Here is a 25,566-nt window from a genome sequence, read left to right as displayed (position 1 = left end):
CACAGGCATCGCTCTTTGCAAGATGTTCAATGATGGTTACGACTCAAGAACAGCGTCTCGGAGAGGCCAAACCTGCATAACGTCCAAAGCTCAGCGCGAAATAAATGGTTACTGCTACTGTATCGGGATTTTCATTTGATTCCTTGGGCGAAGGTCACGTAGTGCCTATCAAGGTACGTAGGTATCTGAACATCTAGCCGGAGGTATGGCTTTTGCATGCACTTTTGATGTTGAGGAAGAATGCACACTTTCGTATGTTGTTTCGTTGTGGTAGTCGACAGAGCACGCTGTGGAACATCGTGTCCTTCAAGAGCGAAGTGATGCTTTATTCCACATTGAAAAGGTTTGGAAGGACCATAATCATTCGAGATATACAGTAACCTGTTTCATGCTTCCTGTTCATTCATGTCTAATATGGCTCTGCTACTGGCAAGCGTCAGGCTTTTCGATTACTAGATAGTAGTTAGTCACCACTGCTTGTCCTTTGGGACACGGTGCAGCTTCTGCTGTACCGTCTTACTTCAAATTCACTTGTTGGAGTTCGTATCAACTATGAAATGCGCCAATCTCCCCCGATTCACCGTTCCAAAGTAAGTGCAAGAAAGTCTTAGCCACTCAAAAATGAAGTCTCAAGAGAATGGAGTGGATAACGTAAATGCTCAACACGATACATTGAATGGAAGGAATTCCTCCACGGCGCTGAGTTATGTTCGCCGCAAAGGCCTGGGGCGGGAGTATTAAAGATGTCGTCACTTGATGGGAAAGCTGACATCCCTTGCATGTAGGACTCAAGCATGCAGGATTTTGGAGCGCTATCAAAAAGTTCCAAAGATTTGAGAGATAAGCAAGTACAGAGTATTGCAGCCATCATCAAAGTGTTTGGGACTGAAGATAAACAGAGGCTTTTGAGACCTTTGCAACCTTCTTTTGCGAACTGACGAACCTTGTTGTTCTCTGTATTCCGAGTATTTATGCACGAACCTTGTCTGCTAGGCGCAACATTGAAGTATTCAAAAGCTTCCACTGATGGGGCGGGCTCCCTGGTGGGTCTCACAAAGTCGGGGATCGGATGTTCAAGCCCCCCACATTGTCTTCCCATGCCTGCCATCCTTTTTTAGCAAACACGTTGGTTGGTTGGATGGAGCTACCTTACATTAGGTATCGCCGCTTCAAGCGCACTTGTCTGACAGCCCTGGCGAGCCTGGTTAGCAAGTTGGCATACCGTCGTGCCGTTTTAGCACAGCGTCTCTGGTCTGGCCAAAAAGGGAGTTCAAATGGCCCCATAATTCCCCCCTGCATCAATGAGGGTCTGGTCTTTTGAGGTCCACGAAAAGCGATTTCGAGATTTAGATACTGGTATTTCTCTACCTGCATACTTGTGTCCGAGGCATTGAGCGCAGGTAATCGAGCATTTTGATGCAAAGCGACAAATCAGCGGGTACGGCGTAGCTACTCACTTTGACTTGATTGCTGAAAGCCACAGCCAAGAAACCGTACAGAGTACATACGGGCGGCCGGGCTTGCTGGCAAAAGAGTACATACGGTGGGCAAATGGTTGGTCAGGGTGGCGTCACAGCTTTGCTTTTAGCATGGGACTGCGGCGCTATGTAGGATTTCGACTTGGAGATGCAGGCACCATTTTATCCAGAAAAGCAAGAAAAGTTTCGACTTTGCGCGGCCGAGAGAGAGACATTTGCGTAGAGTGACTTTCAAATGACTTAACTTTCCTGTCTGCCTGAACGTCTGATTCCCATTCCTGTCTGTGTCGCCGCCGCCGAGTGTCAGCGCTGCCCATTCGCCCCAAGGGCTTGTCTCACCATCAGCAGGAGATCATCCTTCCCCTCACCTAGGGAGCCTGCGGATGAACAGGAAGCAGAAGTAGTTGTTCTTCCGCCTTCCACGCAACCTCGCCAACCCGCCCACAACTCCATCGATCCATCTCGGCTTCAGCGTCCTCCACATCGCAACCCCATCGTCTTGACGTGAACCTGACTGTGGTAATCGGTATTCACCACAAGCAACTGGAGGCCTTCCCCTGCCTTAGCGTCTCGTGCTTGTATTTCTTTGGGAGCAAGCGACAAACGAGCAGCTCTGAAACTAGTAAGATTCGTGGAGCACATTTTCGCACCTTCCGTGTATTTGTGCGTCAGGGCGTGGACAGACTGCCGGGTATGCCTCCTGCTCTCTGCATGCAGCAGTGAAACCCATCCGATCGTATGTGATTTTCATCTGTCGCTTCTTATCGCATCCAACTTCATCATCTCGATCATTTAATGCCCCAACATCCTTACAAGTGCGCTTTTTGGAAATCATCTCGCCGCCCTCCTCGTCCGAACTTGTCACTGAACATTTCAACTTAGCGTCAACGGCATCAAACATCAATCCTTACGGCTTGCGTCGTTTAGTTTGTCGATACCGAGTCCTTCTCTTGTACCGCCGACTAGTCACTCGACCCGATTCATTGCAACTACGCCCTATTTTATTGAGCCACAGCTATACTAGCCTTCGTCCTCGATGTGAGCTCACGCTACAATACTGCCTTGCATCTATATCATCCATCACGACTTTGCAGTCACGACTATGTTGCGACGGCCTCCTGCCGAAGGACGGCTTGTCGCTGAACCGCGCAAGGCCAAAGTCTTCCTCGTGCTCGCCGTCATTCTACTCTCGTGGCTCTCGATCGCCGAAGCTCAGCAGCAGCAGCAATCCCCGAAACATGAGCAACTACCAGTAATCGCCGATACATTGCGTGATGGTGGAAAGTCGACGGAATATCACCAACGACATGACGAGAACGAACGAGAGAAGCAACGGCTTATGGGTGACCCCGCCAATGCACACCTAGCGTACGAAAGTCATGACTCCAGCCGGCTTGCTTCTTCCAACTTCCAAGAGTCGCCTCTCCGAGCAGTCTCTCCTGGCCTGGTTGATGGGAAGCATGCTGTCACAACATCTTATTCGAGCAAGAATACCAACAGGCAGGCGAGGTCTTTAGACCGCCAGTTCCCTGATCCTCACGATGCGAGCGCCCTCGCGACTGTGGCTCCGGATTATCCCGTTCGAGCCGCCAAATCTCCACGACAACCATCCAGCATTCTCACTGGTGCTGGACTGTCCTCGCCGCAGTCTGCGCGGAGTCTGGAGAGATGGGAAGTGGAAGACTATGTTCTTCTGGCGACCGTCGATGGACATCTCCGTGCCGTCAGCAAAGAGTCTGGCGAAGAACGATGGCACCTTGTGGCCGAGGAGCCAGCTGTCGAGACTATCCATCATCGGCCAAACGACTCCTTTCCAGGAGAACACGATCGGCTTCCGCATGACGACTACGTATGGGCCATTGAGCCCTCGCACACCGGCCCGGTGTACGTTTGGATGTCTTCGGCCCATGGCTCTGGCTTGATGAGTGCCGGGTTTTCAATGAAGCAACTGGTTGATGAATTCAGCCCTTACGCAGTTCAGGATCCACCTGTGGTATATACAGGTGACAAAAAGACCACCATGTATATCCTGAACGCGGCCAAGGGCCAAGTGCTCCGATGGTACGGGCAAGGTGAGGGACAGGTTGCTCCTGTTGCAACGTGTTTCCAACCGACTGGAATCGTCGACGCGGACATGGAAGAATGTGCAGGGACGATTGCGCTGAGCCGTACCGAGTATACAGCAAATATCCATCATCAGGATGATGGCAGGCTTATTGCTACTCTCCGCTATCGTGAATGGGGACCAAATGCTTACGACAACGACCTTCACCGGCAGTATAGCAGCACACGAGACAATCGATATCTCACAAGTCGGCACGACGGCCGGTTGTATGCCCTTGACGATAGTGCCGATATGCAGTCTATCTCAGTCTCATTCCCTGCGCCGGTCGCACGAGTCTTTGATGTGGCACGACCACAGGATGTCCCACGCGGTGGTAACCCAGAACTTGTGCTTCTCCCCCAGCCGCCGCCTCCCATCTCGGAGGGAGATTCTGCCAGGGCTCGTGGATCCAGCATTTACCTGAATAAGACAGAGACTGGAAGTTGGTTCGCTTTGTCTGGTACTCTTTATCCACTAGTAGTGGACGCCCCACGTGCCAAGGCGAGCTCCAAAAATGGAATGGATTTCGACGATGAAAACATCATTCCTGATGATGTACTCATAGGAACTCACTCACTTGGCGGCTTGAGAGGGGCGGAGTGGGCTCAAGGCAAATCGCAATGGCCTAGCCTCCCTGCACTGCCCGAATCGGAAGCAGAACAACCCATTTTGTTGGACAATGCGTCAGTTGTACCCATCCGCAACGATAAATCAGACGCAGCTTCCATGATCAAATCTGTACCAAAGTACGTCGCCAATAGCGTGGTGCAGCTGATCAAAAACCCCATCTTGTACCTCATCGTTGCATCAGTGGTGGCTACCTGGTACAAGACCCGTTCGACAATATCTCTGCGAGAACATAGTTACGACAAGCCCGATGTGGCTGAGATTCAATCCGTTGAGAAGCTCAGGATCGAGAGTGACGAGTCACCTGCTGAACCAACTCTACCGCCTCCAGTCCTACCAGCCACGGAAACTTCCACGGATGAAGTACTCAACACAAATGTTCTGGAAGTCATCCCAGAGGCAGACAAGGCCACCTCTACGGATGTGCAAGAACCAGGGCAAGCTCAAGACTCAACAGCAGCTGAAGCACAAATCGCGGTACAACGGACGACTGAGTCCCCAGAGAAGAAGAAGGCCCATCGAGGGAGGAGAGGTGGTGTCAAACACAAGAAAAAAATCCATCGGGACGCATCTGTGAACCAGGACACGAAGCGTGTAACTCTGGACCCTGTCGCGCAGATTGATCAAATGGTTGAAGCACAAGAACCCCAACTGAACCCCAACATCAAGTCCATTGGCAAAGCCGATGATATTGGCGTCGGTGGATTCGAAATCAATGGGCTAAAGGTCGACTTGGACGAGCAGCTCGGAATGGGCAGCAATGGTACCGTCGTTTTCCCTGGAACCTTCCATGGACGCGAAATCGCTGTCAAACGCATGCTGCACGAATTCAACGATCTGGCTACACGAGAGACTAAGCTGCTGCTAGAGAGCGATAATCATCCCAATGGTACTGTTTCGCCCAGCAATCGGTTGTGTGCTCGCACTGACATGTATATTTCTAGTCATACAATACTATGCTATTCATCGCGACAAGACCTTCTTGTACATTGCCCTGGAACGATGCCAAGCTTCGCTAGCTGACATTATCGACAAACCGCACGTCTTCAAGGAGCTGGCACACGCAGGAGAACGTGACATTCCCAATGTGCTCCTACAGATTGCCAATGGAGTCAGCCATCTGCACGGCCTACGGATTGTGCATCGTGATCTCAAGCCGCAGAATATACTGGTCACAGTGACTAAAGACGGTAGACCTCGACTTGTAGTATCTGACTTTGGCTTGTGTAAGAAACTGGACGGTGCACAATCGTCATTTGGTCACACTGCAACGCGGCCAGCAGGTACATCGGGCTGGCGTGCTCCAGAGTTGTTGGCCGAAGAGGATGCACGTGAAAACCCCAATTCTATGGCGAGCATGCACAGCGACTCGAGCACCCTCGTTGGGGCTGAGAATGCCCCCAACCGGCGTGCCACACGGGCCATTGATATTTTCAGTCTTGGGCTTGTTTTCTTCTACGTGCTTACCAAGGGAAGTCATCCCTTCGATTGTGGGGATAGGTATATGCGTGAAGTCAACATCCGCAAAGGACACATCAACTTGCAAGCACTGGAAGTTCTCGGTGATTTTGCCTTTGAGGCAGAAGACCTGATACGTGCCATGCTCAGCACCGATCCACGCGCGCGACCGAACACTCGTAGTGTCATGGCGCACCCGTTCTTTTGGGATTCGAAGAAGCGCCTTGCTTTCCTGTGCGATGTTTCTGACCATTTCGAAAAGGAACAGCGCGATCCTCCATCAGACGCTCTCATTAGACTAGAGCAGTTCGCCCCTCGTGTTTGCAGAGGTGACTTCCTCAAAGTACTGCCCAAAGACTTTGTCGAGAGCCTGGGGAAGCAGCGCAAGTATACAGGTACACGCCTGCTTGACTTACTGCGCGCACTGAGAAACAAGTGGAACCACCGGGAGGATCTGAGTGATGCATTGAAAAAATCGGTAGGGACTAGCCACGAAGACTACCTTGGCTACTGGACTCGACGATTTCCAAACTTGCTGGTCATCTGTTGCGAGGTTATCTGGAGCTTGGACCTGCGGGACGCTGTACGCTTCAGAGAATACTTTGAGCCCATGAAGCCGTAATATGGTTGGGTATAGAGAGGTATAGCGTAATGAAATGAATTCGTGCTATGAAAATGTCCAAGCCGGACCAAAACATCTCAAGATTGCACTTGTCCTTCCAACGCCTCCAACTCCCTTGATCTATATCAAGTGTTGCGCGCTCGCTCATCTTGTCCGCTTCACTGCTGCAGCATGGGAATCGCATCCTTTCCGGCTTCTGCTAGGCTTGACTCCAATCATAATTGAAGTGCACCCGGATCTCGCGTCTTTCTAACCAGTCTCTGTTGAAGTGGTGCAGTGTTCTATACTCTCTGGTCAATCGTCTATGCTTCACACCAAAGTACCCTACCTGCTTTGTCCGTATTCCTTATTAGTAGACCCTGGAATCTGGATTCAGCTTGCGCGCTAGGATGATTGGCATGAAGACAGGCACTTTACCTATAAAAGAGCTTGAGCCGGGACTTGGCAAGCTGAATGCCGGGATTTTGGAGTCAGATGTAGGTACCCTGAGAGCGTCAATGCGCAAATTTGCTCCTGACTGTCATCGACTTAGTTGACTAGAGATACCACCATCAAGTACGCATTGCGGCAGTGGTGACTTGAAGTGACAGCCCATTTGCCATGTGTACTTGACTAGCTCTTTGGTGTCTCGTGGCCGTTGGTGGACAGAGCAATGCAAAGTACCTGACCGCAACGGTTGGCAGCCTCACTCTGCACACTCTGGCCATGTCTCCACGTGGATTCCTTGCCGAAGAGCCCGGAGTTGAAGTTCTTCTAGCTTGCAACTAGTCATTGCCCATGTCTAGACTGAAAGGCAACTACAATTAGCGGGTACGGGCACTTCCGTTGTGACACCTGAATGGTTGATCGAGTGAGCGTAGCTCTATTAAGGTTCGCTTGGCAAGCCACACAATATGTCTGTGTGGTAATGATCACGTCCTCGATGTTCCCTTGCATCGTCGAGTCGAATGCATACTTATCCGTTTTGGTAACAAAGTCCGATGAGTTCTTCTAGATTACTGTCAAATAAGTACATTGGTGAGCGGCCTCGAAAACGCCACTTGCATGTTTCCTCTCACCCCTCTGATGGCTTGCGAGGAGCATATTCGCTGTCGTGGTGCTCTTCTTCAGAGGTCCTGATGCCAAAGGGTTAACGAGATGGCGTCTTTGCTTGCTACATCGAGCGACACACTTTCGCCTTTGCCATCGAGCCACCGCGATGGTCTCATCGCGGTCACTGTGTTTGGGTTCTTGTCATTCATTGCAACTACAACTTTATTCATATATCTGACTTTCAAACTCATACGATGGCATCTACAAAAGCCGGCCGCGCGGATACAGACAGAGAGACCCCAAGTGCAGACCACTGACTTGTCGCTTGGGTTGTCGCAGTCGCACTTTGCGCAATCCAAGGCAGACACAGATGCCGCAGCACAACCGGATGTTACAGTCATAAGTACCGAGCGACATGTCCCTCATTTGAACCAGTTCCTCCTACTGGTCTATAATCTTCTCTTCGCCGAGATGCACCAGTCTACCGCTTTCTTGCTCAACGTTTCCTGGACTACTTCGAATGGTGTTTGGGTCGGAACGCCGGCGTGTTGGGCCCAGGGATGGTTCATCTCGACGGGTGATCTCGCTGCCAGCGTTTTCATCACTGCCATTGCAGTCCACACGTACTTGACTGTTGTCAAGGGCTACCAACCACCTCAACGCCTGCTCCTTGCTACGATAGCGTTCCTATGGTTTTTTGTATATGCTCTCGGAATCCTCGGGGTATTGATCACCAACAACGGGCGCGATGCTGGGGGGCTCTATGTTCGGGCTGTCGCTTGGGTTCGTATCTTTGTACCTCCTGTCAGTATGCGCATGGCTGATGAATATGTAGTGCTGGATGAATGTGAAGTACGAGAAACTACGTCTCTGGCTACACTACTTCTGGATCTTCCTCTCCCTAGGATTGACGAGCGGCATATATATCCTGATTTTCCTTTCACTTCGACGCGACAGCACGCATCGGTCCTCTGACAATCGCGAACAAGGGAGGAGACAACCCAATAATTCAACTGGTCGGGCCGCTGGCAGCCACCCGGGGTTCCTTGTGTATCCTATTATATATGCTCTTTGTACCGCGCCACTTGCACTGTTCCGTGTGGCGACTATGTCCGGTAGAGATGTCAGTGTCGGCATGTTTTGCTTCGCCGCTGCGATGATCGCGAGTAATGGCTGGCTTGATGTGCTCCTTTTCTCTTGGACACGCAGTTCCATCATCTTTGCGCCGTCTCCCGACGCTATGGACACTGGACTCGACACCTTTGCCTTTATGCGGACGCCACACACGAGGCGCTTTGGCAATATGGTCTGGGTGCAAGGCGGATCTAGAGGCGAGTCCAACGATCGAGGCGGTGGGTGGTGGCGAATTGGCGGAGAACGTACTCATCAACGGGCAAAGAGCAAATCAAACAGATGGCCTGGTGGCCTGGGCAGCGTCAGCCAGGAGTCGTTGAGGGGCGCTGCTAACAATGAGATTCAAATGGACACGGTCACGAGTGTGGTGGTTGAGATTGATATTGCCAATAAAGAGCAAGCACAGTCAGCTCATAGCTCGGAAAAGGGATTTGAGACAAGTTCTACAAAATACAGACTTGATTCGTAGACAAATTTAAACTCACGGGTACATATCATTCACTCGACCACAATCCAAAATCACCAATTCAATGTTAATTCGAATTATTTCGTCAACTTCCAATAAAAGAGTCAGAACTGCAAAGCTACATATCATCTATCGCGCAAGAGTGGACATGAAGACAGAACGACGCAATCCTAAGATGTGCATGGGTATCAAAAGACAATATTGGGGACGAGTCCCAAAGGGCAGCATTTCTTCCTTCACGGCTACTCAGAATGCCGAACCTGCACTAGAGGGGCGCGACGTAATTGGTGGCGAGGGGAGTTTCTTTGCGGATCTTGGGATGTAAGCCATTTTCATCTGCTTCTTTTTCGAGCCATCTTTCTTTCCTGATATGACCTCCACAGGGCGTTCCTGAGCCGGCTTTGGTATTTGCACGTTTGTATGGTCGAGGGACTTCGATTTCGCTGGCAAAGTGAATGGATGGGATTGATCGGTACGTTTCTGTTTGCGGTTCTCGTTACGCTTTTGCTTCCTTTGCCTAAGCGTCTTGGCATTGACGAGTGCATCGATCGGCTTTGGCTCTGCAGGCAATTGATGGGTCGTGCTATTGTCTTGTTCTTCTGATTTGTCAAGCACCTTGCGACTGCGAACTCGAGAAGCATTGGATTGATCGAATACCTGTGAAAGCAAGTTAGCAATCATTGCATGTTTAAACTTGGGGTTGCATACCTTGTTCGGGCCACCATCCTGGTGTGGCAACGCCTTGTTCGACGCCATGCAACGCTTCCGTGGTTTATCCCTCTGCTTATTGGCTCTAATGGTTTTGTCTTTGTTGTCGAGCTGTTGCGGCCTGTCAGCGCTGTCGCTACTCCCATGTTTCTTCTGCTTCTTTCGCTGGTGAGAGTCGTGTTCCTTTTCAATACTGTCAAGATCGTCCTTGCGCATTCGCTTGTTGCACTTCATGACAGTCTGATTACTGGCACCATGTGGACCATCCGCCACAGAAGCATGTGACGCCGTGTCACTCTTCATGGTCGACTTTGAGCTGCGATTCTCAAGTTGTGATATTATCAACAGATCCGCCTCTTCTGGAGAGTGAGGTACAGATTCAGATCGCTTCATCAATGATGTATCCTTGATTCGCTGTAATAGATCCGGAATGGACGGTGCCGGTATTGGGGTTGACTGTATTAACTCTAGTTGGTTGTCATTGACCTTGTGGTGTTTTATTGGCGTTGGATTTGGACCTTGACTTGAACGAGACAAAGCATCATGAGAAAATAGCAGAGCCCGTATTGGCTTCGCCGAAGTGGCGCTTGCTCGTTTTTTCACCACGCTCTTAGAGTTCTCCCTTTGCTCATCAGCAGAGCTTTCGGATGCACTGTGGGAATCAGAAGGCTGGTAGGTGGGATCTTGATTCTTAGTCAAATCTACCTCACACTTTCTCTGTGTTTCAGTAGTAGGTCGACAAGGTGTAGTGGCGGCGTGACTCCTCAGACGATACGAAGTCCTCCTGTCGGCATCAGGGAATTTCGATGCGATCTCAGTAACATTGGTCAACCACGAGGGGGATGCGTTGAGAACTTGCTCAATTGCGGCTGCGCCAGAGTCTTGTGAAGCAATGTCCGTGTCTTCATGAATGCGATTGATCTCTTTGAAAGATTTCAGAGGTGATCGCCCATGCTGACTTTGATTTTCCTGGACTTTTTGATATTGAGCTTGCTTCTCTGGGGACAACTGAGGGACCTTAACCACAATTCTGCCCAATGTCGCTGGCCGTGCATTTTCGACAGCAGCAGGACTCATAGCTGTAGTCTTTTGCGTCGACCTTGATCTCGTGCTTGGTGTTTCTACCTGGGACAGAGCTCTCTCAAAACTGGGGGTGACATCTAGGTCAATGTCGCTGGAATGATTTTCGATATGTACTCCAGGCGTGCTAACAACAATAGCTCTTGTCGACGTTGCACTGCCATCGTCGAGTCGTGGCGATCCATGGTTAGCAGGCGTCCGCACAGAATCGCTCGTACTTCTCGATGGGCTTGAGCTCATCAAAATGCCCAATTCTTGGTTGGATGGAGGCACCTCTTGTGATAGCTGTCTCATGATGAGAACTGAAGTGCTTTCTGATCCAGAAGATACAGAGCTCTTCATAAACTGTGGAACTGGGTTGGGAAGTTTCTCATCATCACTTTCGCTGATAGTATCGTGTTCCACCACCTCAGAATCGGAGTCCCAAAAATTACTGAGTTGCTCCCTGCGCACTGCCGTCTTCTCCATCTCGGCGATTCTGGCATTAGATGGAGAGCCATGTCCACTGAGATACTTCCCTTTCCTAGGTCCGCTCCGAATGAGACCTTTATAAGGACCATCAGCCACAGAACAGAAGCCAACATGAGGGGTAAAATTGGTCTCGTAGTCTTTGAGCCAATGTCGGAAGCCTTCAGGAGTACCGGGAATATCTTCATCTGTGATTTCGTCGGCCGTTTCAAAGCTGGTCGGGTTGATCTGGGGCTCCTTGGTGTTGCCTGCATCAGACTCATCTAGGTCTTCGAATGCATTATGTGCTCGCTGCTTATACGCAGCCGCAAGCCCCCCCGACAGCTGACTTTCAGGCTTGGTCTTCTTCTCGGGACATAATCGGTTAATGGGTTTGAAGTATGCCTCCCGGGTGGCGGCCTTCAACTGCGGCATTGCTGTTTGGAGGGTGCTACTGCGGGAGAACTCTCTTTCGTCTTCTGCGCTTTCGGAATCAGGCATATGTGGCTGTCTTCTGATAGCATCATCCATCTCTTCGTCTTCGTCGGGATGCCTAGGATCATGGAAGAAAGCGTCTGGGATGCGCTTTCTTGGTTCTATTCAGATATGTTAGCAGTCCAATCTAAACTGTCCAGTAAATACACTGCATCCGGCGAGCGTGACGCACCTTTGCGACCAAACTTCCTTTCAGTCATAGATTTGATGCGTGCGATAGCAGCACTTGGCGTATTGCGGCGAGCTTCCGCCTTTTCTCTCTTCTGTTTCTCCTTGATTTGTGCTTGCTGTAGTGCAGCTTCTTGTTTCGCGGCTTCCCGCGCTTTGGCCTCGCGCTGAAATCGTTCGTGTAGGTTCTTTGTCGCGGCAGCAATTCGTGAAGGTGTTAGAGTCAATGGTCCAGCACTTTTCACGCTCTTAGATGTAGATGTGGACGATGTTGAGGGCCTTCTTGCGGTATTTCTCTGTCCAGACAATTCTCTCCTAGTGAAGACCGGCATATAGCCTTGCGAGTTCTTCACCATGTATGGAGGGCTAGACTCGGGTCCTCTCGTTTCCTCCACGTTGTCTCCATCCGCGTCGACAACTTTAATGTGGTCGTTGATGGAGTGAGAATTGGAACGTTTTCCATTCTTGTCTGGGCGACTCTGCGGTTGGTGAGCCGGATTCTTGGTCGCCCCCTGCGCGAGCCTTCCTGACAGACCAACGGTGCTGGGAACGTCGGTTAGATCAGGGCTGGTTGAACTTGAGGACGAGTCCTCAATGACAATGACATTCGTCTCTCGCGGCATCGATTCCATGTTCGTGGGAGCAGTGAGGTCGATTGTTGTAGAAGTGACTTTATTGTGGTTGGACTTTGACTTGGCGAGCCTATCACAAGCGTTCACTGTTCCTGATTTCGACTTCTTGGCATTTTGTAACCGATTATCATCAGTATCTGATGGCAGTTCGTAAGGGTCTTGTTTGCCGCCCTTACCCTTGCTAGCAGGGCGTCGATCAGTTTTGATGGCAACGCATCTCGATTGACTCCTGCTGGGCAAAACGTGGTCCAACGGAGACGATCGAGGTTGTGATGAGCCCAGCCCCGAAGACCGAGAAGGAAATGATGATGACCTTTGGGTCAAAGCTTGAAGCTGAAGCAGTCCTGGTGTGATCGGTCGGATTTTCTTTACTGCAGGAGTCTGGCTCGGTCGTGACGGTGCTGCAGTTGTCAGGTTGTTCTGAGGAAGCTGTCAGTTGAGTGATATAGGCAAGGTGAGTCTGAGCTTACATTGCCCGTGATGGCATTGGACTCGTCTGGTGCTAGGACAAGCTTGAGCACTTCTCCCTGTTGAATGATGTCGAGCCCATCCTCCAAGTCCACGGAGCAGTACTTCTCGTCAAATATCCCGCCAGCTACCGGTTTGATGGAGCATTCCGGATGCTCTTTTGCGTACCTTGACAGTGCAACATTGGCTAGGTCGGCAAAATTTGAGTCTGGATCCAATCGTAGTCTGAATGCGTTTAATGGCTCTGCAGTCTTGTCCTTCACGGCACTTGGCGGCAGAATTTCAACTCGAATGGAGAGAAACCTAGGCTTGCCAACTAGGGCAGAAGCCATGGCGTCCAACTTTAGTGGTGTGTCTTCCGGGAGGAGTTCCTCCTTTCCGTGCGCATTCGAATGGTACTCGTCCCAAATGACCAGAGTGGAAGAGTCGGCAGACTGGAAGACTCGTGGGTTGTTCGTGGATTAAGTCAACCACAGAACTGAAGGCAGAAATCGATGGCAGATTGATCTGCCTAGCCGTCCAAGACTCGGGATTGGAAGAGCTTTGAAAATACAGACTTGGAAAGTGAAGCTGTCTCAAGAAGTGGCCGTATTAGGAAAAAAAATAGGGTGGGTCGCATTAGAAGTGTACCTCAGCGCATTCTCCGTGTTGGTGATAGAAGAAAGTGCTCTTCGATTTGATACACTTTACAAGTGCTGTTTGGAAGTGATGATGAGTATTGCTGTCGACATCACAACAGTTGGCTGACTGGAAACCTAAAGGGAAAATTGCTGTAAATAGGCGTGGTTGCACTTGGTATGCGCAGGTTGAAGAAGTCTGATTGTTGCCAAAAGCCACAATGCGTGAGAGCATACCTGGCTGGGCGAGCACCGCACTTGACTTTCTAGTGAGCACACAAGGCTGTTGCTCACTTCATCTACTGGATTGTCGATTTGACACACAACAATACACTTGTTTCCTTCACGATTGTTTTACAAAGTTTTATTCGCTGAACAGTTTCATCTGGCTCAAGCCTCTCGCTCTCTCGAGTCTTCCGAGGTACCCACCTGCAACTGGTTTGGGACGCGCTTTCTGTGATTATAGCGCGACTACCGATTACTAGCGCGTTTTTTGCCTATTAAAATGTTTAATTGACGGGACGAAGAAAAAGAAAATATCTTCGCCGCCAGAATTGTTGCCCATTCACTGTGCAGCCGGCATACTGTGTGGGGAGTTGACCAGCGAGGTTGGGTGATTGCAAACACATACAAACAGCATTTGTTCCATTGCTTTTTTCTTTTTTTTTTCTCTCTTTTTTTCCCTTCCCCCAGCGAGTGCTAATCCTTGGCTCTGAATAGGTCTATCCTCGCTTGATATTCCATTAAGTAATCTCACCTCTCGCTGGACACCCAAAGAGCGCTTACACTCACCCTAATCACGGGTAAGATGTGTGTGTTGTCTCCAGCGTCATTGCGACGATGCACGCATGGAGTAACGCATGTAGCCATTTTCGGATTCCTCTCACCTTTCGAAAGTGACAATCTTCAGAGAACCTTATCTGTCCGTCCCCTTGGTGCTGGTGCAATGAGAAAGAAGACCCAGCCACCCATGAACGGGGTCTGTTACATAGGTACGTAATTAAAGTTTGCAGTGCAATTGCGGGTGTAACTGCGGGGGTCAGTCACCCAAGTCGTAGGATGAAGGATATGATGCTGTCTATCATCCAGGGCTGAACTTCTTCCACCCATTGTCTGCAAGTACCTGACTGTCGGGAGTGTCGTAATTCGATCAAGTCATCTTGGCAGTCAAACACTGAAGTAATTGCAAAGTATTCATTTGTCTCATCTACTGTCTAGCTTCTATGCCTATATTTTGTTCATCTCTGCCCCCTTTTGTGAATGAATTCTGGTGTCGGAGACCATGTGTATTGAGTGTGCAAGAGCACCAACTGAGTGTGCACAAGCGTCACCTGTGCTGTATACTGTGTCTGTAGAGCAATGCTCTTTCAGAACTGAAAAAGTCGGATCACAAACGCCTCAAATTGAACATCGTAGAAAATACGATCATGGCTACCATTGGTCGTAGTCCATGACCGTGGTCTCAGCTGTCATCGCATTTCTCATCCCCATTTCTGATCGAGTCACATGAAGACGCCGCGGAGGCATTTCTTCAGCTGGCGGATGTCAGGGCTACGTGCTCTGCAGACCATTCATTCTGCAAGGACGCCTTACGAAGACATCTTAACAGGCTTCGTACCAAGACCGTTCCTGTTACGGAAGAACAGTACCCCCTTGCCCTCGCCCTCGGCATCCTTACTGGGCTCGACCCATTGACACCATCGTGCACTGCGCCACATGGCCTGCAGGAATCCCAAGGAACCATTCTTGGTGTCCGAGCGGTAGTGGCGGCCCATGACCTTCTTGATAGCCTCGGTGGCTTCATCGGCATTGTAGAAGGGGATTGTCGAGACGTAGTGGTGGAGCACATGAGTCTCAATAATGCCATGGAGAAGCTGACGGCCAATGAAGCCAAATTCGCGATCAATCGTGGCAGCGGCGCCACGAACATAAGTCCACGACTCGGGAGTGTAGTGGGGAAGCGTGGGATCAGTGTGCTGAAGGAACGTAATGGCCACTATCACAAGCCCGAATTAGCAAGACTGTATCAACAATTACATTTGTCTGATTGTGACTTACCGAGCCAGTGGTTGACCCAAAAATATGGCATAAAGTACCAAACAAGCATATTGTTCGTACCAAAGGTCTTGCACAGATAAACGAGTGTGCTGATGGTGATGGCCAAACCAATGTCACTCAGCACAATGAGTTTGGCGTCTTTGGCTTCGAAGAGAGGGCTGGACGGGTTGAAGTGGTTGACACCATTAAAGAATCCATTCTTCTTGCCCTTGCCTCTGCCCTCTCTTTGACGCTCGTGGAAGTTGTGGCCGGTGACATTGGCCATGAGGTAGTTGGGCCAGCCAATCAGTTGCTGACCTATAAGGTGAATGAGAGTCACAATGGGAGTCTCTTCTCCAAGCTCTCCAAGCTCATGGACCAGTCTGCCAAGTCTGCTAGCCTGCTGCTCACGGGTGCGCGGTACAAAAACCATGTCTCGCTCCATGTTGCCGGTTGCCTTGTGGTGCTTGCCGTGGGAAATCTTCCAGCTGAAGTAGGGAACGAGGAGGGCCGAGTGAAGAACCCAACCAACAGTGTCGTTGAGAACCTTGGAAGTGCTGAAAGATTGGTGTCCACATTCGTGAGCCAGCACCCAGATACCAGTGGCAAAGAGGCCTTGCATGATGCCATACAGTCCCCAGAGAGCTGCTCGAATTGGGGTCTGGGGAATGTTCTCAACCGTCACGTAGTTGTGGAAGATGTAGAAGGTGGTGCCGAGAAGAACAATATCGCGGAAGACGTAGTAGAGCCCCTTGACGGCTGAGCGCTCGAAACAGTGCTTGGGGATGGCATCGTGGATATCCTTGATGGTGTAATCAGGGATGGCAAAGTCGTTGCCGTACGTGTCCAGAAGCTTTCCGTACGAAGCCTTCTCGCCAATGGAAGCCATTGAAGACAGCGAGGTCGACGAAGCGGAATGTCTTGGTGAGTCCACGGGGGATGCAATGGCGGTTGAGGGTGCGGACACATCAGACTCGACTGTAGTCGAGGTGATGGTCCGGCGAAGTGCCGGGTTCTGCCTTGGAGCAGTAGCAGTAGAGGCCATGGTCAATCTTTTCTTGGGACGAGAATTGAATCAACTGATCCTTCGTATAAAAAATAATTGACGAGTAGCTCAAAGGGCCTGGTTCGGCAGTGAGAGAGAATGGCCCGGCGTTTTCAATCAACAATGTACCGGTTCCTGTGAGGTCGCGGGAGAAGGGGGAAAAAAACGTTTAGCGGGTGGGCAAGTGACAATTTTAGAAAAAGAAGCACAAATACTTGCTGGACCGAGGTTGCACGGTCACGGAAGATCTTGTGAAATTTTCTGGGGGTCGACAAATGCCACTGTCGCACGTTACTTTGATTTTTGTTGGGAGTGACTCGGATTGAGACTTGGCGGAATGAGCTCGGGATCGACCGACAGGCTCTTACCCAGAACAACAAGGTGCAACCACGGAGAGGCGCTGGACCAATATGCAGATTAACAGAGGGAGAAGAAGAAAAAGGCCAATGCAATCGTGCCACCAGTGGATGAAAGAGCTTTATTATATACTTCTGTTATATCTCAAGCTAGTATACTGGATGAGTCTCGAAGCCCCTCTGCATCCTACACCCTTGAGTGCCTATCAAGGGCGGGAACTATGGGCTGAATCGTGTAGCAGTGTTTGTCGCCGCCAGGCGAGTGAGCCGACCAATGAGGTTGTATGATAATCACTCATGCTGGCGGGATAGTTCAAAGGCCGATCTTTGTCTGGGACGGGAGGGACAGGAAAAAAATTCGTCTCCTGTTGTGTGGAATCTGGGGGGCAACTTGGCAAAGCCCAGCCTCAAACCAGCCGAGACTGGGGCACTTTTTGTCTATGGGAATTGGAGCTACGACTGCAGATCCGCGGCGTCAAACCAACTCATCAGGAACCAGAACACACATCAATGCTGCTGCCAGGGACCCTCACATGAGATAGGGGTCTCAGCAGGGATGCCCCGCTGCAAGCAGCTCTGAAACCCAGCACCAAATTGGCCAGTCACAGGCAAAGAAGCGTCAAACTTTCCAGAAATCGATGATCTTCACACTCGAGCTTGCCTTCAGAAGATCGGTATACAGCTAACATGGAGGTTACCTGACGCGCCCCTGGACGTCGGTACATTTGGCAATGTTCGTATTTTGTTACAGCACTGCTAAAGAAGGTTAAGTAGTCAAGTGCTGCTGATAAACTGCATTAAATCCTCATCTACACATGTCAGATACATGTATTATTACTCTGTAGGTCGGCCTGCACATATCAATTCTTGTGGATAGCACTCGGGCCGTCCGACTGACTTTGCATAGTACTGTGAGCTCTCACCGCCTTTAAGCACAGGCTAAGAGGCGCTGAATATTCCAAGGTTGCCGCTGCCTCAGTCTTTAGATCGAAGCTTTGGTATGTACCCGTAGGACCCGCCATGGCCCAGACAATCAAAGACAATCAATGTGCGATGTCAGATGAGAAGACGCTTCCTTCGTGGCAATACTCGCAGTCTATCTTGTTAGAGCATGGCTATCAGCACAAAATCTCGGACCTCGAGGCTCATGCTATAAATATTGAACGTTGATGAACCATTTGTATATTTTTACGGCCGTTGTAAACATCGTTGATTCCGGCGCCCCAGCAAATGTGCAATGCCTACCTGTGCTACCTCCACGTCGGACACATCACCTCGATACCTGGGTTCGTCTAACACTACGCATGCATGTACACACCTGTCTGGCAATTAGCGGGCTTTAATTGGTTGTTGCAAAAACACACAGAGTGCACGCTTTTTTCATGTGATCGTACATACCTACCTACCCACTAATATACTTTAATCACTTGGCAGCCACGTTGAATACCTATCTCCAAGTTCAACATGAAAATGTCTGATGTTGCCGTCCCAAGGTACATGTGTACGTACCGCTGCATTAGGACGTACATAAATTGGTGTGTACTCCGGCGATGGCAGCTGTTTTCTTCGGGATTCATACCTTTTCTTACGGGGCTCATCTTTTCTGTTGGGGGACCTTTAGGTGCTAGCTGCTGCACAGGAGGTCCTGGCGGTTCAGCTACCTTGATCCAGTGCAAATCCTTAGTGGCTATTCTGCCGAACCGAGAAAAAATGTTGAGATGCTACATCCCTGTCTCCCGCTTTGTGACCCGCCGACTAAGCTAAAATTTGCAAGTTTCCATGCTAGCCTCTACGTTCCACTCGTCTCCGCCACTGCTAAACCACGTGTGGGAAAGCGGCGCGGGGAGGAAGAATTGGATGAAAACATTGAATCCTCTCAAGCTTCCAGAAGTATCAGGGTTATGAAGGAGATTGTTTCCACGCTCTCTACGGTGCGCAAGCAGTGAGTGACAACGAAGAGCCCACAATGCTCATTTTCTGTTCATCGTGCGATAGATTTCCTTGACAGTGGGCTTCTAATCGAAGCTTGGAAGATGCTCTGGCTCGTTAGACCTGGAAGTCCACAGTTCCAGCCCATGTGGCGACGCCATCCGCCCGCCATTTGACAATGAGGAGCGTTCAACACGGTCTGACTGCTAATGCTGCGTCACTTACTACCGAGTCGAGGTGGCAGATGCAGGAATTACTACTACATAGGTACCTACTTAGTAGGCTGATAAAATAGTGAATAATACAGTCTAACTTATATGTATAGAGTAAGTATCGACGCATTGCAGTCAGTGAGCTTTTACTAGCTGGAGCATGTCTTTTGACATGTGATCACATCACACTCATGCCCAGCCAGTCGCAGTCGGGTAATGATGGGACTGTAAGAAAACGAGTATACTATCTGGATTTATTCCACTATATCGCAATTCCTTCTCAGGATCAAAACACACTTGTAAGTGGAAATATCAATGATATCCTCGAATATTCGATACAGTTTTCTAGGTGACATCCGTAAACCCGTGAGCGAATATGCAGGATGCTTTACGAGAAAATCGCCCTCATCGTCTTCGGAAATATATACACAGTTTTCTGAACCTCGACAATCGCTATCCTACAAACTCGCCTGTTGGAAGGTAGAAAGCTTCTGCTCTAACCCTTCTATTTGCCTCTGTAATGTCTCAAGTTTTTCGTTCATGGCCTTCCGCTCAGCTCTTTTCCGCGATCTGGTCCTCTTCTGCTTCTTGGCCACCTGGACAGAGTTGTCAGGTGTCTCCTGTGGAATGATCGTTTCGACAAGAGAGCTTGCCTTCCGTTTTTTGGATCGATCATTGGAACCGTTCTGTATGTCTGAGGAGACGTGGTTTGCCAGCGACTGGTTGTTACTGCTTTGGGGTTGCTTGGTCCTGACAGAAGTCGGCGACCGAACATGCTCTATGCGAACAGGCTTTGCATGAGGACTTGACGGCTGCACACTTTGCCCCTCTCTGGTCATTCTACGATTCCTTTTCCGTCTCTCTCTCATCGCCTTCAACTTCTGCTTCTCCCTTCTTGCACCGCGAGAGGTTGTCTCATTGACACTGGCTCCTGGGATGCTCGAGGGGGGAGACGATGGGGTTGGGGTTGTGGCGAAATACCTGTCTTCGTCATGCTCAGGTATATTGTCGTCTGAGACACCGCGGCTGCCTGCTCTATCTGTTTTGATGGGACTAGCTGTCGCAAAAATGGTGTCAGTCTGGGTCTCAGTATCATTTTCGTTCGAGTTGTCGTCTTCATCGTAGAGGTCAGATGGGAAAATGCATTCCGTACAGTTTGAATCCCAATCAGAACCATGATTGTCTTTATGAACAGCGGCCTTAGAACTCGAAGCAGCAGTTGGATGTGGCTGGTCATGGACAGGAAGATGGTGCGAAAGCATGTTGCTCGTGTTGGATGCCACCTTTTTCCCTTTCTGAGCACCAGTACCAGTCACAGGCTTCCACATAGTCTGAGGGACAAGGTGTGAGGGCTTCAATACTATGTCACCTCTGTTGACCTTCTTTTTGTTGCGCTGGTAATTTTCGGTCGCCGCGCGCAAGTGAGGGTGTGTCTCTTCCCGCCTCTGCCTTTCGAGGGGCGTGTCGGCTGCATCTTGGCTACAATTGTCATCGTCTGACCTCTTTGGCATCGGCTTGGACGCCTTGTTGTGCCCCGTGCCACTCTGAAGATTTCGTGACTGTAACTCTCTTGCCACAGCCTTGGGACTCGGGCGAGACGTCTTTGACAATCCCATCAATTGTGCAAACGTTTGTGAAGACGGTTGTGCAAACGGCTTTGGCGGCGATGCAGTCGGCGGTGGCGACGATGATTGTGGAGTGTTGCATGCAGCAGCAGTAGACTTTCCGGAGCTGCTGGCAGAAGGGCTAGCAGAAGTTGGGGTCTCGGACGGAAAGTCATGCAGTTCCTTATCGGAATCTTGCGTGCTCCTCCCAGGGACTGGCGATCCATTTGGGCAACCAGTGCGACTAGCAGGTGTGCCCAGTTCAATGCTCGAAATTTGGGGCAGCTTTTCCAATACGGCTTTTCCCTGGTGCAGCAGGACCTCAAAAGTCTCGAGTTTGGGTATCTCTTTCGGAATACCGAGCTTTGCCAACATGCCTTTCACCCATCGCTGCTCGATATTATCATTCACGAGCGTCAGTATTCCTTCCAGGTCACTGGGCTTGTCTTGGTAAGGCGACAGTCGCGAAGTCACTGATCCCTCTTGTGCGCTGTCTGATTCGTTGCCGTTGACATCATGATACTCGTCACTGTTGCTGAGATCCATCTCTATGGACTGAATAGCATTCAAATCCTTCGAAGAATGATCCTCACGCAGCTTCGTTTTCAAAGCCTGTACCGCTATCCATAAATTGGAAACGAGCATCTTGTGACTCTCAGGATCATCAGCTCCGGGCACGTTTTCTTCAGTTGAACGTGTGCTGACTGAGGTCGCGATTTTATGGCAGAGGAATTCCATGTTCCAGCAATCCCACAGCAGCCACCACTCCTGTATCAAGGCGTCATCGGGAATACGTGTCTTGGGTTTCTTCTTTAGGATGGACTGCCTAAAGGATGGCCTTGCCGCCGGATCAATTCTTAATTGACGGCAACACGCTTCCCAAAACTCCTTGTCTGGTCCCAGTTTCGTCAAATCGGAGTCAAAAAGCTTATCTATGTTCTGTCGCAGCGTTTCGAAGAGAATAGTGTCCTTGTCGTCAGTGGTCGTATGTGTCTCATATAGAATCTCCTCCTCGTCAGGAGAAGAACTTCTCTTTTTGTTCTTTGACCTACGAATTGTCTGGTCATCCGCCTTCAGGTCGAGTTCACAATCCTGTCAGCATAAATACAGTGCTATTTTCAATCATGCAAGTGCCAACTTACGTCTTCGTCCGTGTAATTAACTTGACTGTCTTCGCGGAAATCAATGTCTTCCAGTCGCCTAGTCGAGCGTGTGCTCTTTCTCGGCTTGCGGGCCAATGAGTTCAAATCCGACTTGATCTTGGCTGACGAATGCGACATCTTGCCGATTCTATTCCACAGTGTTCACTTAAAAAGAGAGAGAGATAGAGGGAAAATCCAATGCGGCTGTGATTTGGACACAGTGTTGAGGAGACACTGCCAAGCGCCGAAGAGTCACAACTGACTACAAACTTGCACCACAGAGTTCTTGAGTGTAGACTAACACTGCGTGAGCATTGGAGCTCATGGTGACCGACAGGAGTGAACAATGGAAGAGGAAGATAGATTTGGGTAAGCTGCGTGGGAGATGGAGCCGTTGAGACTATTGGCCGAGCACATTAATCCGAATGCTGTTGTGTCGTTCGTATCAGTAGCTCTCAGACCCAGGTATCTGTGCTATTTTGCAAACAAAGAAGCAGCAGGCCTTGTACAGGTGTGCACCCGAGGCCCTTGTATGCGTGTAATTAGTTCGAGAACGGATCAGCATTCTGTGGACTATTGCGGTTGCAATCACACCAAAGAAAGGTTACAATCCAGTACATCCCTAAGAACAATACATGTGTATCATACCCAGTCTTGCCAGTGCGTGTTAATGAGTGCTTGCAGCCAGTGGCAGGCAAAAAAAATAAATGATGACGAGCGAGTGGCCTGGTTTTTTCTGTGGTCGCACCGTGGAGGTTGTACACATTGTTGAAGAATAATGGACAAGTCTGTACCCACCTGTATAAGTGACATGTCTCGTGTGCACATGCAAGTTCCGCGAGATTCGTTTTTTTTCTGTTCCAACAAGGCTCTTGTCAAACGGCGACCAACATTTCCACCACACGTGGTGTGGCGACAATATATGATGTATAATTAACCGAAGCCAAGACAGCTCGTAGACCTGGTAGTCATTCACAGCGCCCCGGTCTAGCTGCTGAGTTTTCACGCACTGTATAGGTCTGGACCAATATCTCCTCTTGATAATTGCTTTTGCTGTAGAAAGCAATCGCGACGCGACGCAACGCGTCAAAAGGGGTTTCAGGCCATTGTGCCCAAGTCTCGACAAACGTACAAATTCTTTTTGCTTCTCCAGCAAAAAAATGTTCATGTTTTCAAGATTGTCTCTGATTGGATATGGATGCAAGCAATAATCAGGATGATGGTCGGCATTCAACCCACAAACGCCATAGATATTAGGTATGGACTGCCGATTCGTGGGAAAGTGATAGATAGTAAGGAAGGGGGGGAAAAGCCATTTGCTTTTGCTTAAACGACTTTAGGATTAGTCTTAATGTGAACTCGTGTGAGATTGGTGCCCGAAGCGCATGATGCAGTCGTTTGCAGTCATCACATTGACAGCTCGTATCATTCACCAGAAGCGGTATGATATCAACAGGTGTGGATGGCATTGAAATTGAGGATATTCTGGCCAGGAGGGTCGGGATGGTCAAGCCAGGCAGGCCATTTGCTGACGAGTCCGTTCCACACATCTCTTGTGATTCCATTCAAGGCGAATGGACATTAGAGAGTCCTCGAAATTCTTACTCTCTTTCTGTTCATTGCAACGCTCACAGTCACTTGTTGCAAGAGTGTTTCTTGGTTTTATCGGGACCAGTTTAGTTGTTGCAGTTAGTCATCTTGGGCAGTTCACGCCTGGCAGGCAGAGATGACGACAATTCCAATATGTATGGATGTCAACACTTGGTTGGATGTTTGATACCAATACTCATTCAGCATAAACGTGGTGAGGCCATGACAAATAAAGCATCTCTGCAGGCCTTCGCGAATCACTAGTTGTCTAGTCGAGGTGCACCGTCACAACTTTGAAAGTAATAACTGCATGTTAGGTGACTTCCTGGTTGATTTCCCAGATGTCTTCCATCCTCAGCCGTCAAAGGTCATCATGAGGAAAGCGCATGCCGTGTTATGATGTATCAAGACTCCGGGTACTCTCAATTATTATTTTGTGCTGCTCACCTTTTTCTTAAAGTGATGAAATGCACTCAGGCAGCGTTTTCGTATCTTGCCTCTTGTGATTGCCATTGTTGCCTGGAAGTTAGGGGGATGAAGGGGCAACTACCTCGAGTTCAAATGTGAAGGTCCTCACAAGGCTGACTTGAATACTATGGTGGCACATGCCTGCCTTAGGCGGATTGATCACTTCAGTCAACCAACAAAAAACTGTCACCGATCTCCATAAAGTGCTGGAAGAAAATAGATGGTAACAAAGATTGAAACCCAAGCAGTAGCATCCTCCAGATTTGTGCTTCAGTTGTATTTAGCAGGTGATTGATTATTTAGGATTTGCACGTGGAGTTCACATTGTGGTCGTTTGCACAGCTTCATCGGTGCCTTCCTCAAAATCCTTTTCTTCAGCCACACTACCTACCTAGGTAGTTTGAAAAATCAAACACGCACAACATCAGGCTTCAAGCCATTCAAGCGCCTTTATTGTTGCGTAGGCAACGAAACAGCCAGAATTCATTCTGTTTCAGCAAACCTCTGCCCTCATTCCTCTTTGCCGCCTAAGATCACTCACCAACCGCCACGAGTATTTGCGCCATCTGGCGAATACAACTGGTACCTTTCCTTCCATTAAACCCCTTCAAGTTGGTCACCCTTGGACACAATCAAAGAAGTGTTGTTGCAAGATGGGGAGTGACCATAATCGCCGTGGCAATCATCGAGTTCGCGGTGGATACCAGCCAAGTCGTGGTCCAATGGAGCAACAACCCTTTCGCCGTCACGAGGCTTCACCCGCACCATCATCCAGATACAGAGGAATCCCAAACCTTCGACCCGATCGCGAGTCGCTCAACTTCAACCGGGGCACAGGTCAGGTCAATGTGCGCAATGCTGCCTCTGGAGTGTTGACTGAGACGCAACCGGTCTCGGGCGGCTTGCGACCTGTCCCCATCCAACGAGACACTCAGCATGGTCATGCGCGTCTCTCTGCCAACGACAGAGGTTCCCAGTTTGGATCACAGCCAATTGCCTCTGGCAGCCCAGCTAAAAGAGGCCGGTTCACAGCCCGACGTGGTAATGCGCACGTCGGCGTTCGCCAGGGCACTTTGCCACAGACAACCACCGTCACCAATGCTCCAGTCTCTGAAAGCGATGGCGACGAAAGTAGACCTATTGTGCTCGAAAGCACACCTCCGCTCATTAGCGACGTCGCTTCTGAGGTCAAGAACGCCGGAACGAACAGTATCAGCCAAGGAGTAGCTAGCACTCCAGGAAAATCGTCCAACGTGCGAGCAAACAATCATGCCCGACCGACTATTACAATTCAGCCAAAGGAGCGCGAGGTAAGCAATACATCATTCACTTCACTTGCACAACATATCATAAACTGACATTTATGTAAGGAATCATCCGAAGAGGAGCCATCTCCTCTAGTCTCCCGTGCCCCATCAAAGCGCAAGTCCATTAACAAGTCTCCAACTTACGTCGAGCCCACTGATGCCTGGTGGCTCCCCGCACACCGCAAAATCCGTCTTCTTGAGATTTGTATTTCGTTTGAAAGTGAATACTTTCTCTCAAACGACTCGGAGATGACCCCAGACCAGGCCTTTTAGGAAAAGGTCGCTCGACGTTTCAATGAAGAAAGCGAAAGCAAACGCTTCAGCGACTGGAGGTTCGCAC

At 49.8% G+C, this 25,566-nt stretch overlaps 6 protein-coding genes across 6 annotated transcripts; 3 read left to right on the top strand and 3 right to left on the bottom strand.

Annotated features, from left to right (window-relative positions):
* Positions 1-2,580: 2,580 nt before the first annotated feature.
* On the top strand, positions 2,581-6,289 carry PFICI_02108 (uncharacterized protein; the record flags this gene model as incomplete). Its single annotated transcript, XM_007830689.1, has 2 exons — positions 2,581-5,098; positions 5,154-6,289. 2 exons carry the CDS (start codon positions 2,581-2,583, stop codon positions 6,287-6,289), a joined length of 3,654 nt encoding a protein of 1,217 aa, XP_007828880.1.
* A 1,137-nt stretch (positions 6,290-7,426) lies between these two features.
* PFICI_02107 (uncharacterized protein) lies at positions 7,427-8,924 on the top strand (the record flags this gene model as incomplete). The annotated part of the gene is made up of 2 exons (XM_007830688.1): positions 7,427-8,104; positions 8,157-8,924. The coding sequence occupies 2 exons, from the start codon at positions 7,427-7,429 to the stop codon at positions 8,922-8,924; spliced, it is 1,446 nt and encodes a 481-aa protein (XP_007828879.1).
* A 243-nt stretch (positions 8,925-9,167) lies between these two features.
* On the bottom strand, positions 9,168-13,251 carry PFICI_02106 (uncharacterized protein; the record flags this gene model as incomplete). Its single annotated transcript, XM_007830687.1, has 4 exons — positions 9,168-9,578; positions 9,630-11,752; positions 11,824-12,871; positions 12,922-13,251. The coding sequence occupies 4 exons, from the start codon at positions 13,249-13,251 to the stop codon at positions 9,168-9,170; spliced, it is 3,912 nt and encodes a 1,303-aa protein (XP_007828878.1).
* A 1,874-nt stretch (positions 13,252-15,125) lies between these two features.
* On the bottom strand, positions 15,126-16,618 carry PFICI_02105 (uncharacterized protein; the record flags this gene model as incomplete). The annotated part of the gene is made up of 2 exons (XM_007830686.1): positions 15,126-15,532; positions 15,595-16,618. 2 exons carry the CDS (start codon positions 16,616-16,618, stop codon positions 15,126-15,128), a joined length of 1,431 nt encoding a protein of 476 aa, XP_007828877.1.
* Positions 16,619-19,573: 2,955 nt separating this feature from the next.
* On the bottom strand, positions 19,574-21,999 carry PFICI_02104 (uncharacterized protein; the record flags this gene model as incomplete). Its single annotated transcript, XM_007830685.1, has 2 exons — positions 19,574-21,811; positions 21,862-21,999. The coding sequence occupies 2 exons, from the start codon at positions 21,997-21,999 to the stop codon at positions 19,574-19,576; spliced, it is 2,376 nt and encodes a 791-aa protein (XP_007828876.1).
* Positions 22,000-24,572: 2,573 nt separating this feature from the next.
* Positions 24,573-25,499, top strand: PFICI_02103 (uncharacterized protein; the record flags this gene model as incomplete). Its single annotated transcript, XM_007830684.1, has 2 exons — positions 24,573-25,229; positions 25,290-25,499. 2 exons carry the CDS (start codon positions 24,573-24,575, stop codon positions 25,497-25,499), a joined length of 867 nt encoding a protein of 288 aa, XP_007828875.1.
* Positions 25,500-25,566: the final 67 nt, after the last annotated feature.

This window comes from Pestalotiopsis fici, assembly GCF_000516985.1.
Source record: "Pestalotiopsis fici W106-1 unplaced genomic scaffold PFICI_Scf_1, whole genome shotgun sequence".
Taxonomy (NCBI): domain Eukaryota; kingdom Fungi; phylum Ascomycota; class Sordariomycetes; order Amphisphaeriales; family Sporocadaceae; genus Pestalotiopsis; species Pestalotiopsis fici.
This window is presented reverse-complemented; position numbering and strand designations above follow the sequence as displayed.